The sequence below is a fragment of the Euleptes europaea genome, chromosome 9 (assembly GCF_029931775.1).
Source record: "Euleptes europaea isolate rEulEur1 chromosome 9, rEulEur1.hap1, whole genome shotgun sequence".
NCBI classification, from domain to species: Eukaryota; Metazoa; Chordata; class Lepidosauria; order Squamata; family Sphaerodactylidae; genus Euleptes; species Euleptes europaea.
In genome coordinates, this window is record NC_079320.1 from 23,262,769 (window position 1) to 23,275,715 (window position 12,947).

The following is a 12,947-nucleotide window of genomic DNA, read 5'->3' on the forward strand; positions in this document are numbered from 1 at the left end:
ACCCTACCAGTGCGGCGGCTGGAGTCCTGAGTACCCGTTCCTTGTCATGCAACCCACAGGGGTTTTCGGGGAAGGAAAGCACCCGTTTAACCCAATCAATGGAGGGATTGTGCCCCCTTAACCAGTTCATCCCTAACACCACAGGGGTTACAATAGGGGCGATAGTGAAATACAACCGTTCCCAATGTTCCCCCACGGACATAATCACGGCTGCAGTTCTGTGGGTCACCGGGCCCCGTTTAAAGTCACTCCCGTCCATTTGGGAAAAACGGAGGGGTCCCGGAAGCCGCTTGCGCCGGACACCCAACTTCTTGGCAGTTTCCTCATTTATCATGGTGCGGGCACACCCCGAGTCGACCAACGCGGGGACCTCTAACGGGGGACCCCCTTTGGGTAGGGACAGATGGACACGCACAAATACATTGTCCTCTTGGGCGCTTACCATCGGTGGAGCTCCTTGCACAACGATAGGGACGGTCTGCTGCGGAGCCCCCTCTACAGCAGACCGACGGCGTTTTTTGCCGGCTGTTCCCACTCTTCCTCCTCGCTGGAAGAGGGGGACGGGGTAGTGGCCTCCGGGGAGCCGTCCGAATCAAAGACGGTATTTGTAATCCGGGACCCCGATGGGACCGTAGAGTCGGATGCCCCATCCTGGGGACGTGCGTGGAGAGCGGAGGGTGCGCCGGAGCGCCGGCTCAGTGGTCCACTTCTGCGGCGAGGCTGGCTGTCGGCGGCCGGTTTCGTCGGCTCGGCCTGGGTTTGGCGGGGAGGGGTCGGACGGCCTGAGCGAGAGGGGCATTGCGATGCAAAGTGACCCTTTCCCCCGCAGATCAGGCAGACGCCGGCCTCGAACCGCTTGCGGCGTTCCGCGGCCGAGAGGACCCCGCCACCCCCTTGCCGGAGTTCCCGGCCACGGTCACCCCGGGGCCTGGGGTCTCGCCCAATCCGTTGCTTGGACAAGTTCAGGAGTTGTTTGCGATTCTCGATGTCAGCAGCATGGCGAACCCAACCTTCCACATCCGGGGGGTTCCCTTGCATGAAGGCCCAATGTTGGAGGTCTGGGTTGAGACCCTCCCTGAAACATTGTACCAAGGTAGCCTCACTCCAGTCCAGAATTCGGCTAGCCAGTGACTGGAACTCACTTGCATACTGCGCCACCGACTTAGTCCCTTGGCGCAGTTGCATCAGGGAGGCTTTAGCCCGCTCACCTAGAGTCGGGTCCTCAAAACGGTTTCGGAGTGCTACCATGAACTCGTCCAGGGTTCGCAGCACCGGCGAGCGGAGTTCATACTGCAACACCATCCAGGCAGCCGCCTCCCCTTGCAGTAAGGAAGCCACGTACTGCACCCGGGACTCCTCAGAAACGAAGGTTCGGCCTTGTTCCCGCATAAAAATGTCTACTTGGACCATAAAAAAGGTCAACTGGTCTCCCGACCCGTCATACGTGACTTTCAGGTCCCGACGGGCCGGGGGGGCAGGGGTTGCGGGCGGAACTACTGGCGCCCCGTCTGGGGGAGCACCGGCTGGAGGTTGCAATTTCAGCGCATCTAGGGTCGTGGCCATCTCACCCATTACGCGTTGCATGATCTCCATCTGTTCCTGCATAGCCCGGCGGTCTTCCTGCCACTGCTTTCGTTCTTCCTCCATGAGGGCCTCTTTGCGGGCCGGGTCCCCTTCGAGTCCCGTGCTGGGGAAGGCCAACCGGCGATCCTTCGCCGCAGTCCGCGAGAGCGACCAGCCCTTGGGAGAGTCCAGCCAATAAGTGAGCCCCCGGGGACGTCCGTCCCGATCTTGGTCGGGGGCGCGACCCTTCGGTTTCTTTGGCTTGGCTCCCTCCTCTTTAGGGTCCGGCTTCTCCGGCTCGTCCGGTTCCTTGGGGGCATCGGGGTTAGGGGTGGTGTCCTCGTCGGCTGACATTCTGTCCAAAGCGGTACAGCTGCAGTCCGAGAGGCAAGGACTTGCAACTTAATGTGAGAGATCCCCCTCTCTGAGTTTGCTTCTCCAAATCAGTTGCTCAGACGTTGATACAGAAACAATCGATTTATTGAAGCCTTCAGGAGATGAGACAGGCACAGGTAGAAAGTTGCAAGTGAGGGGCTATACGGGTTTACAGAATATATTGACTCCAGGGCACTGGGGCACTGGGGTTCACACTTATTGTTATGGGAAGTTACAAGCTTGGCATAATACAAAACATCAGACAGATCCCAGGAAGTCTGGGCGGCTATCACACTTCCAAGGCCGCATCGGCCTGAGGGAGTACTGGCAGGAAGAACAGCGGGGGGGGGGGAAGATACATGGGCCATCAGGCCTGGCGCCTGAGACCAGAAGGTGTGAACTGCTTTTACGAGTTCACTGATAACACAGCAGGTGATGGAAAGCAGAGACACAAAGACAGAGACCCTCACAGATATTCAATTTCTGATTTTTAAAAAAGCCCTCCGGTGGCAGGAGAAATGACAGCAGGGGACTAGGGCATGGGAAACAGCACCAATATGGCTGGACCAGGCTGGGACCATCCAGACTTCCCCACCATGGGTGTCACACAAGCTTTGCTGAGATCTTCCCCAAAGCATCATAGCAAAGCAAGCTTGGGAAAAATCACAGAAAAGATGGGGCAACCCCGGGAGGCATATGAAAGCACTGTGATGCCATTGAGAAGCCAAGCAAAAACCCACTTCCCAAGAGCACCCAAGCTGGGGCAAACTACCTGTGTGTAAGTGACATTACACATGAACCTGCCTTATACTGAATCAGACCCTTGGTCCATCAAAGTCAGTACTGTCTACTCAGACTGGCAGCGTCTCTCCAGGATCTCAGGCAGAGAGTTCTTTTCACATCACCTACTTGCCGAGTCCCTTTAACTGGAGATGCAGGGGATTGAACCTGGGACCTCTGCATGCCAAGCAGAGGCTCTACCACTGAGCCACAGCCCCTTCCCATATTAGTATAAAGCGGCTTCATATAGTTCATCTAAATGCCTGCCCTGCAGTGAAATGAACATTGGTAACAGTGGCGGTAGCGGTAAATAAACCCTTTCTTAGGGTACCTCTTAGGTAGGTTCATACACACCCGGATGGCACATAATTTCCCATCACTGATTGATTTATAACAGACCCCACTAAAAAGAGTTAATTGAGGTAACAGGAAACACTATAAATAAGCTGGTGTTTGACCTGCAATGGTTTATTCACCTATGCTTTCCCTACTTGGGAGTTGCAACATTAGAACAATGAGGAGACGTGAGTAACTAACAGTAGTCTAAGATAGAAAAGCAGCTTGGGCAAAGACTTAAAATATGACCCCACGCAGATATGGTTTCAAACCACACTCAGATGTGGGATACAATCACACAGGGCCAAAACCATGTGATGGCAGCCACAGGTAACACACTGGTGTCCATGTGGGCATTCCACACAAGCCCTGCCGCATCGAAACACACTCAGCAAACCAGTCTGGCCCATTCACGTGGAGGGGCAGAAACACACACACCCAAACCAATGCTTGAACACATCAATGTGCACAGTGAAGTGTGTTTATATAGGACACCACACATTTCAAACCCGTCAGCTGACAGGTTCAAACAGTTCCACTGTGGCCACATCCAGAACCACGTGTAGCCAGTGTGGTGTAGCAGTTAGTGTCATACAGGGATCTGGGAGACCCAGGCTGGAATCCCCACTCTGCCACGGAAGCTTGCTGGGTGACCTTGGGAGAGTCACATACTCTGAGGCTAACCTACCTCACAGGGCTGTTGTGAGGATAAAATGGAGGAGGAGGAGGGTGTAGACTGCTTTGGGTCTCCACTGGGGAGAAGGGGGGGATAAATGAAGTAAATAAATTAATAGTTGTGGGGCAAGTCGTTGGAACGCACTTTTTAGCATCACGTGTGAAAACCGTTATGCTTATTTCCCCCCCATCCGTTTTCGTATCAAATTAGCGTCAGATTTTAAAGAAGCCAAGAAACGACCATGTCTCCTTGAAGGAACACAACAGGCTGGAGTTGTGTTCAGATAGGGGTGCCAGGTCCCTCTTCGCCACCGGCGGGAGGTTTTTGGGGCGGCGTCTGAGGAGGGCGGGGTTTGGAGAGGGGAGGGACAACAATGCCATAGAGTCCAATGGCCAAAGCGGCCATTTCCACCAGGGGAACTGATCTCTACCGGCTGGAGGTCAGTTGTAATAGGGGGACATCTCCTGGCTGCCACCACCTGGAGGTTAAGGAACCTATGCTGAAAATAGTAGCAACTGTACAAAAAGGCAGCACGTGGCTCAAAATATAATAATAAAGTACGATAATATCAAAATCAAAAATGTCTTGGTTTAAGAATTATATTCATTCAAAACCAACCAAAAATGTAAAAGCCTCGCAGGGCTTAAGCACGTGGCTCAAAATATAATAATAATAAAGTACGATAACGTCAAAATCAAAAATGTCTTGGTATAAGAATTATATCCATTCATTCAAAACCAACCAAAAACGTAAAAGCCTCGCAGGGCTTAAGCACGTGGCTCAAAATATTATAATAATAAAGTACGATAATATCAAAATCAAAAATGTCTTGCTATAAGAATTATATTCATTCATTCTAAACCAACCAAAAACGTAATAGCCTCGCAGGGCTTAAGCACGTGGCTCAAAATATAATAAAAATAAAGTACGATAACGTCAAAATCAAAAATGTCTTGGTATAAGAATTATATCCATTCATTCTAAACCAACCAAAAACGTAAAAGCCTCGCAGGGCTTAAGCACGTGGCTCAAAATATAATAATAATAAAGTACGATAACGTCAAAATCAAAAATGTCTTGGTATAAGAATTATATCCATTCATTCAAAACCAACCAGAAATGTAATAGCCTCGCAGGGCTTAAGCCCTGAATGAATATGAATGAATATAATTGAATGAATATAATTCATAATATAATACTGAATGAATATAATTCTTATACCAAGACATTTTTGATTTTGATATTATCGTACTTTATTATGCTTTTGGTTGGTTTTTTTTAATAAATATTTTTATTAGTTTTAACTTATAAAAATGAGTACAGAAGGGAAAAAGGGATAAGGCAAAATAAAAGTGGGTACACATAATGTTATACAGTTTCAGTATAATTAATATTACCACCTTGAAGGGTGGAGAGAAGAGTAACAAATAAAGCTATATTTACATCATTCTGCTGGTGTCTAGTATTCACTATTTACAGCATCTTATATCCTATAAATCTATTATTCAATTCGATTGAATCTTTTGTCTTGTGGTTTTCATAAATTTGGTTGGTTTTGAAGGAACAGAACTCTTATACCAAGACATTTTTTGATTTTGGCATTATCGTACTTTATTATTACATTTGGAGCCACGCGCTGCCCCTTTGCACAGTTCCCACCTGGAGGTTGGCAACCCGCTGGCCAGAGATCAACCCGCCGCCGCCGCGGCCAGGGGGCCTCGCACGGTACCTGGATGAGCCCCTGCCGGAGCAGGGCGGTGTGCGCGCAGCCGGGCACCTCCCCGCTCAGCACCAGCGAGCCGTTCCCATTGCGCAACCGCCAGCGCCCCCGCAGGCTCCGCCGGGCTCCGGGGGCCGCCGCCCACCCGCTCGCCCCCAGCGCCACCAGCAGCAGGAGCCGCCAAGGCTCCCTTCGGCGCTCGTGCGCCATGGCGCGCCGCCCCCAGCTCAGGCGGACAGCGGGCGGCGGCTGGGGCAGGAGGAGGAGGAGGGGGGGAGGCGACGGGGAGGAGACCCCCCCCCGCGGGGACAGCCCGGGGACCGGCGAGACCCCTCCTCTCTTCCCTGTTGGTCCGGATCAGCCGAGCGCCCCCGGGAAGGTGGAGCCACCCGTGCGCCTTTGGCCCTTTGCGCAAAGAGGGTGGTGGAGGAAGCGCCTGCGTCCTGTTTGGGGGATGGAGCCAGGGTGAAGCCGCTCTTCCGCCCGGCGGGTAGGGCTGCCAGGTCCCTCTTCGCCCCCCCCCCCGGCGGGAGATTTTTTGGGGTGGAGTCCGAGGAAGGCGGGGTTTGGGGAAGGGAAGGGCTTCCGTGCCGTAGAGTCCAGTTGGCCAAGCGGCCGCGCTCTCCAGGGGAACTGAGCTTGAGCGGCGGATGGTCGGTTGTCAGAGCTGATCTCCAGCTAGTACCGGGAGGTTTGGAAATCAGTACAGGAGCGAAAATAATTTAAACAAAGTGCAAAAAAAAAAAAAAATTATAAGCTACTACATGAATGTAAAGGCAACACAAGACAAAGTGTACAAAAAAGACCTACAAAAGCCATCTATAAATATTCATATGTACAATAAGACTAATTTTTCAAATCTTTCAAAATTGTCTCAGATAGGAGTACCAATTCTTCTTTTTGAAGACAATTCTCATGTAGTAAGATAGAAGCCATATCTGAGACAATTTTGAAAGTTTGAAAAATTACTTATTGTACATATGAATATTTATAGATGGCTTTTGTAGGTCTTTTTTGTACACTTTGTCTTGTGTTGTTTTTACATTCATGTAGTAGCTTATAAAAAAAATGCACTTTGTTTAAATTATTTTCACTCCTGTACTGATTTCCAAATCTCCAGATACTTGTACAGTGGTGTCTTTGTTTCTCCCAGTACCTGGAGGTTGGCAACTCTACTGGCGGGCCTGCCAAGGGTTGCCTTTCTCCAAAGGCGGAGAGAAGCTTTTAGCAACCTTGAGGGGGGAAGAGAGGATCTGGGCCATTGCATTTTATGCGTGAGTTTCCGCAAACAGACACAGCCAGTAAGGTTGCCAACCTCCAGGTACTAGCTGGAGATCTCCTGCTATTACAACTGATCTCCAGCCGATAGAGATCATTTCCCCTGGAGAAAATGGCCGCTTTGGCAATTGGACTCTACATTGAAGTCCCTCCTCTCCCCAAACCCGGCCTCCTCAGGCTGCGCCCCAAAAACCTCCCGCCAGTGGCAAAGAGGGACCTTAACAACCCCTGACAGCCAGCGTTTCTCAAAGTTCTCCCTCTTAGCAAGCCACTTTAATAGAATCATAGAGTTGGAAGGGACCACCAGGGTCATCTAGTCCAACCCCTTGCACAATGCAGAAATTCACAACTACCTCTCCCCCCACACCCCCAGTGACCCCTACTCCATGCCCAGAAGATGGCCAAGATGCCCTCCGTCTCATCTGCCTATGGTCATAGAATCAGCATTGCTGACATGACCATCTAGCCTCTCCTTAAAAACCTCCAGGGAAGGAGCACTTACCACCTCCCGCGGAAGCCTGTTCCACGAGGAACCGCTGTGTTAGAAAATTCTTCCTAATGTCTAGACGGAAACTCTTTGGATTTAATTTCAACCCGTTGGTTCTGGTCCAACCTTCTGGGGCAACAGAAAACAACTCAGCACCATCCTCTATACGACAGCCCTTCAAGTACTTGAAGATGGTTATCATATCCCCTCTCAGTCTTCTCTTCAGGATAAACATACCCAGCTCCTTCAACCTTTCCTCATAAGACTTGGTTTCCAGACCCCTCACTATCTTTGTTGCCCTTTACCTCCAAGCTGGTCGCCTCCATCCGAAGGCTCCTCTAACGCTGTTCGGGTTTGATCTTCAGCAGTTGGGTGAGGTTGTTTAGCGTGATGCCCCTTTCCATCGGCTGGATTCTGCATATCAAAGCCCTGCTAAAGGGAGGGAAGCTTACCAGGCCTTCTTCCGGTCCTAACCGATGCCTGGCAGAATTGGAGTGGCAACCCTTTTCCCTCACATTGTGCTCGTTTGAATGGTGTGTTGGCTTTAAATTCTGTAGCAGCCTAAGAGCTTGGAAGCTGAGCAGGGGTGGCCATGGCTAGTCCTGGAATGAGAGACCGCCCCAAAAGGCCGACAAACCACCTATGATTGGCTCTTGCCTTGAAAACCACATGGCCCTGGGGTTGTCATGACTTGGTTGTGACTTGACGGCGCACAGTTTTTATATTATTTTTAAATTTTCTCCCTGAAGCTGGAGGGTGAGAGATTCAAAACAGGTAAAAGGAAGTATTTCTTCACACAACGCATAAATTGTGGAACTCCCTGCCGCAGGATGTGGTGATGGCTGCCAACTTGGAAGGCTGTAAGAGGAGAGTGTTCATGTTCATGGAGGAGAGGGCTATTCATGGCTACTAGTCAAAATGGATACTCGTCATGATGCATACCTATTCTCTCCAGGATCAGAGGAGCATGCCTATTATATTAGGTGCTGTGAAACACAGGCAGGATGGTGCTGCTGCAGTCGTCTTGTTTGTGGGCTTCCTAGAGGCACCTGGTTGGCCACTGTGTGAACAGACTGCTGGACTTGATGGGCCTTGGTCTGATCCAGCAGGGCCTTTCTTATGAGATGCCAAGACAAAACAAGCTTGCTGTGGAGGAAAGGGAGTAAAATCACCAGCATCCCACTGGGGCCAACTTGCTCTTTGCCTGGGTGGCTGCAGCGGTGGTGGTTTTACTCTTTCTACAGCCAACTTGTTCTCCTCCTGGCAGCTGCCCCCGGCTGGGACGAGAGTGCAGAGGCTGCAGAGGAGGGGAGGGAGGTTGTCGGAGAGGACAGGCCCTTCATTTACATCTGTGGCTCACAGTTGCAGCTATTTCAAAGTGGAAATCACCTGCCAGCCACAAGCCTCACAGGATGATGTCTTTGCCCACGTTCCTGAAATATGGGATGGGCACCACATTGGGGAATAACACTCAGAAGAGCCACATACAACTCTGGAGCCAATGAGTTTCACTGTGCTGTAGCATTTGCAAATGGGCTGGTTTGTCTGCACAGGGTACCCAATTGGAAATTATTGCTATAGCCCAACAATAGCATAATCTCCAATGATGTGTAGATGCCTCCTCAGGTATTATGAGACTCTTTGATGTTTTGGCTGCAGCAAAGTAGCGTGGCTACCTGGATGGAAGTGCATTTCCATCCTACGCCAAGCACGATCCTAAACCAAGTCCGGCCCTTCTAAAAATTGACTTTAAAGGGGGTAACTCGGCTCAGTCTTGCACGGTCTGTGACTTGTCTTGTAGGTTTGGCTTCTGCTGGCAGGCCTCTACCCTCCATCTGGAGAGAAAGTAGGGCCCTGGTTAGCACTTGGTTTCACTTTGTCAGTTGAGCATGCATTAGTAGCACAGGCTTTACTGTACCTTAAATTTCATCCTCCTGAATGTGGACAGCAACAGGGAGGTTGTCATTTTATGATGCACCTCACTTTATCTAAGGGGTGAGGTTTTACCTCAGTAGCGGCAAAAGCCTCTGAAGCAAGCCCCAGAACTGCTTCTGATAGTCGAGGATTGGTAGTGGAAATTACTGTCAAGTCGCAACCAACTTAGGGTGACCCCACAAGGCTTTGTCAAGGCAAGAGATGTTTAGAGGTGGTTTTCCATTGCCTGCCTTTGCATAGCAACTTGGGACTTCCTATGTGGGTTCCCATTCAAATACTAACCAGGGCTAACCCTGCTTAGCTTCTGAGATCAGGCTAGGCTGGCAGGTGGTAATGTTTAGCCCTGTACCCGTGCGTGGTCTAAAGACACACAGTGCAGCATTTTTTGCTGAAGCTAAGCACACCTAGATCAGATCAGTGCCCGGGAAGTATCTTGAGGTCTGGGAAGGAAGGCAGGATACAGAAATAAAATAGCATTCCAAGCTTCACCTGTGTGTGTGTGTGTGTGTGTGTGTGTGTGTTTTGCATTGTCAACACTCAGCTTTAAAAGGATAGACCAGACGAGCCGGCAGTTCAGGGCTTGGAATCAGTGTGCAAGTTTGTATGATGCCACATATTTAAAAGAAAAATGTTTTCCAGGAGAAGAGTTCAGTGATGCCTGTTCCCCATATGCCTTATGGAAGAGGCTCCTGAAATAATGGGTTTAAATTACAGTCAGAAAGGTACCGTCTGGATATCAGGAAAAAAATGTGTGAGAGTAGTTCAACAGTGGAATCGGCTGCCTAGGGAGGTGGTGAGCTCCTCCTCTCTGGCAGTCTTCAAGCAGCGGCTGGACCAACATTTGTCAGGGATGCGCTAGGCTGATCCTGCATTGTGCAGAGGGTTGGACTAGATGGCCTGTATGGCCCCTTCTAACTCTATGATTCTATTATAAATACAATCCCTCCACCTACAGCCTGAAATGGCTCTGTTCTCATTTACGTAAGATACACATTTAAAAATATCCATTGTCTCTGTGAACCTGAACTAAGAATGACTTATGGGAAATACATAAACCAGTGTTAAATTATTCAGCAATATTCATACATGTAAGTGAAAAGAGGAGGGAGGTACTTAATCATCTATATTAGTTGCAACTGTGTGGGTAGGCACAGTTATAGCATACTGGCTAGCCATCCTTGCTTGGTAAGTCATCATAATCTTCCTGCGTTGCTGTGTACGCAGCTGCGTCCTGTGTAGCTGGACTTGCATGTTCCCAATTCAGATTGCTACTGTGGCACTCATGGAGAAGGGGGCTTCAGCCTCCCACACGTACACACACCATTTCTCGACCCACAGTGGTCCTGGAGGGGGGCTCTTTGGTTTGTTGGGAAAACCCACGTGTACACTTGTTAATTTTTCCAACAGGCCAATTCAGCAATCAGCAATCTTTGTTACAGTCACAGACCAGCGTATATACAAATTACATACACACACCACACACAACAGGAGATTTTCAAGTCAGGAAAATGGTAGAAGGCTGAAGCCCCTTCTGCTACACACAGCAGTTGTGATACAAATTGGGCTCAGTATGACACGGGAACTGAGGAGAACCTGCAAGTGATATGTGACCATAAGGGAAGATATGCCAGGTAGGGACCCAGGACCCAAGGTTCCCTGCTTTTCCAGACATCCTGAAATTGGTTGCAGGACCTTTAAAGCTGAGGCTAGAGCTTGAGAAGATCTGTAGGTATGTGGTAGACAATGCTGCCAAGTCACAGCCAACTTATGGCAACCCTGTACGGTTTTCAAAGTAAGAGATGTTCAGAGGTGTTCCGCCATTGCCTGCCTCTCTGTGGCGACCCTGGTAATCCTTGGAGGTCTCCCATTCAAATACTAACCAGGACCGACCCTGCTTAGCTTTTGAGATCGGATGAGATTGGGCTATCCAGGTCAGGGTTGTGTAGGTATAAAGGCCCCTTATGGGAGAAGAATCAGCAACGTAGACCCATCTCAAGGACGCTAAATTATATATAAACAAATTATCATCTCCACCTTGTACTTCAGTTTCTACAAATTTTTCATTTTCAAATTTTTCATTAACCACACGTCAGGCTTCATTAGAGAAACTCAAAAACAGACACTTATCTTTCACATTTACTATGCTGTTCAGGGACAGGAATAAATAATCAGAAAACTGTTCTTCTGGCACAAGCCTTCTCAGGGAGAAAATCCTTTGTGCTTTGAATTCTGGCTCTCTATAGCAAGGACTTTCAATTGAAGCAACTTTGTAAATGTTAAGCAGTATTAAAAATCAATGCAGTCCATTTCAAAGCTGAATAAATATAGTGAAAAGGCTTCAAAGCTGCCAATTTGCAGTTTCCAGCATCACCCGGATTGCCACGGCCTCTGAATTACGAAGTGAATTATTTCAAAAGAAAACATTCCTCCAGTGTGAGTCCTCGGCAGCAAGCGGACTAAAAAGCTTGAATCTTTTCTTTTTAAAAGAAGCAGGTTGTATTTGCTGGGAAGGCTCATTCACAGAGTTCCAGATACAACCTAAAGCCCATTCACACAACCAGATACAGGGGTTCTTTTCAATTCATGTTAGTGAAAGTCAATGGTTTCCATGTCTAGGATGACATGTGTGATAATTTGTCTCCTTGGGGCTGCCAGATCATACTAGTTGACCTATAATCATGCAGTTCATTCAGAGAGAGAAAACATGGCTGAATTAAAAAGAAAGCCCAATTTGAACATAAGAGGATTGCACCACAAACATCAGGCTACATTCACGTGTTATTGAGAAAATTGTGCTGTTGTTACGCTATAGCAGTTGTTTGCAAATGGATTGGCTCATCTGCACAGGATTGTCCAATTCAGGAATGACTGCTGTAGCACACTATCTCCAATGATGTTTGAATATTGCCTTAGGGTTCAAGTTATTACAGGACAGTGGGTTATGGGGGGGGGGGTTGTGGCAAACTAACTTGGCTATCCTGCCTCTCTGGATTAGCTTCTGCTGACTCCGTATTGGAGAGAGAGCTATATGCTTAGAATGCAAGATCAGACCAGTAACTCATTCAGTCAAGCACCCTGTTTCACACGGGGTAGCATCCCTGTGTAATCTGCCTTGAGTCCCAGTGAGAAAGGCTGACTATAATTAATGTAAATAAACAAGCCAGCAAACAGTGCGTAGAGGCCAAGTTTTTTCCCGTCTTCCCTTCTGCCCCTGAATATGAAGGATCCCTTTAGTCGTCATTGATGGGACTCGCCTTTATGAATCCATCCAATAACTTTTTAAAGCCATCTATGCTGGTAGCTGTCACTACATCCACTGGCAGCAAATTCCACAGTGTGGTGTAGTGGTTAAGAGCGGTGGATTCTGATCTGGAGAACTGGGTTTGATTCCCCACTCCTCCACATGAGTGGAGGCGGCTGATCTGGTGAACTGGATGTTTCCCCACTCCTACACATGAAGCCAGCGGGTGACCTTGGGCTAGTCACAGTTCTCTCAGCCCCACCTACCTCACAGGGTGTCTGTTGTGGGGAGGGAAGGTGACTGTAAACCGGTTTGACTCTTCCTTAAGTGGTAGAGAAAGTCGGCATATAAAAACCAGCTATTCTTCTTCTAATTGTGTGTGTGTGCGTGTAAAGTGCTGTCAAGTCACAGCCAATTTATGGCAACCCCAGAGGATTTTGAATGCGAGAGAAGCAAAAATGATGTTCCATTGCTTGCCTTTGAGTAGCAACCCTGACTTTTTTGGTGGTCTCCCATCCAAGTACTAACCAGAGCCAATCCTACTTACCTTCCATGG

The 12,947-nt window shown here is 48.9% G+C and overlaps 1 protein-coding gene across 1 annotated transcript in view; it reads right to left on the reverse strand.

The window, feature by feature from the left end:
- The window catches only part of MANBA (mannosidase beta), a 64,088-nt gene extending 58,428 nt beyond the window's left edge, over positions 1–5,660 (reverse strand). Inside the window, exon 1 of the mRNA XM_056855223.1 lies at positions 5,460–5,660. Coding sequence (XP_056711201.1) covers positions 5,460–5,660 — 201 coding nt within the window. The remainder of the gene's footprint in view (positions 1–5,459) is intronic.
- Between the last annotated feature and the right edge of the window lie 7,287 nt (positions 5,661–12,947).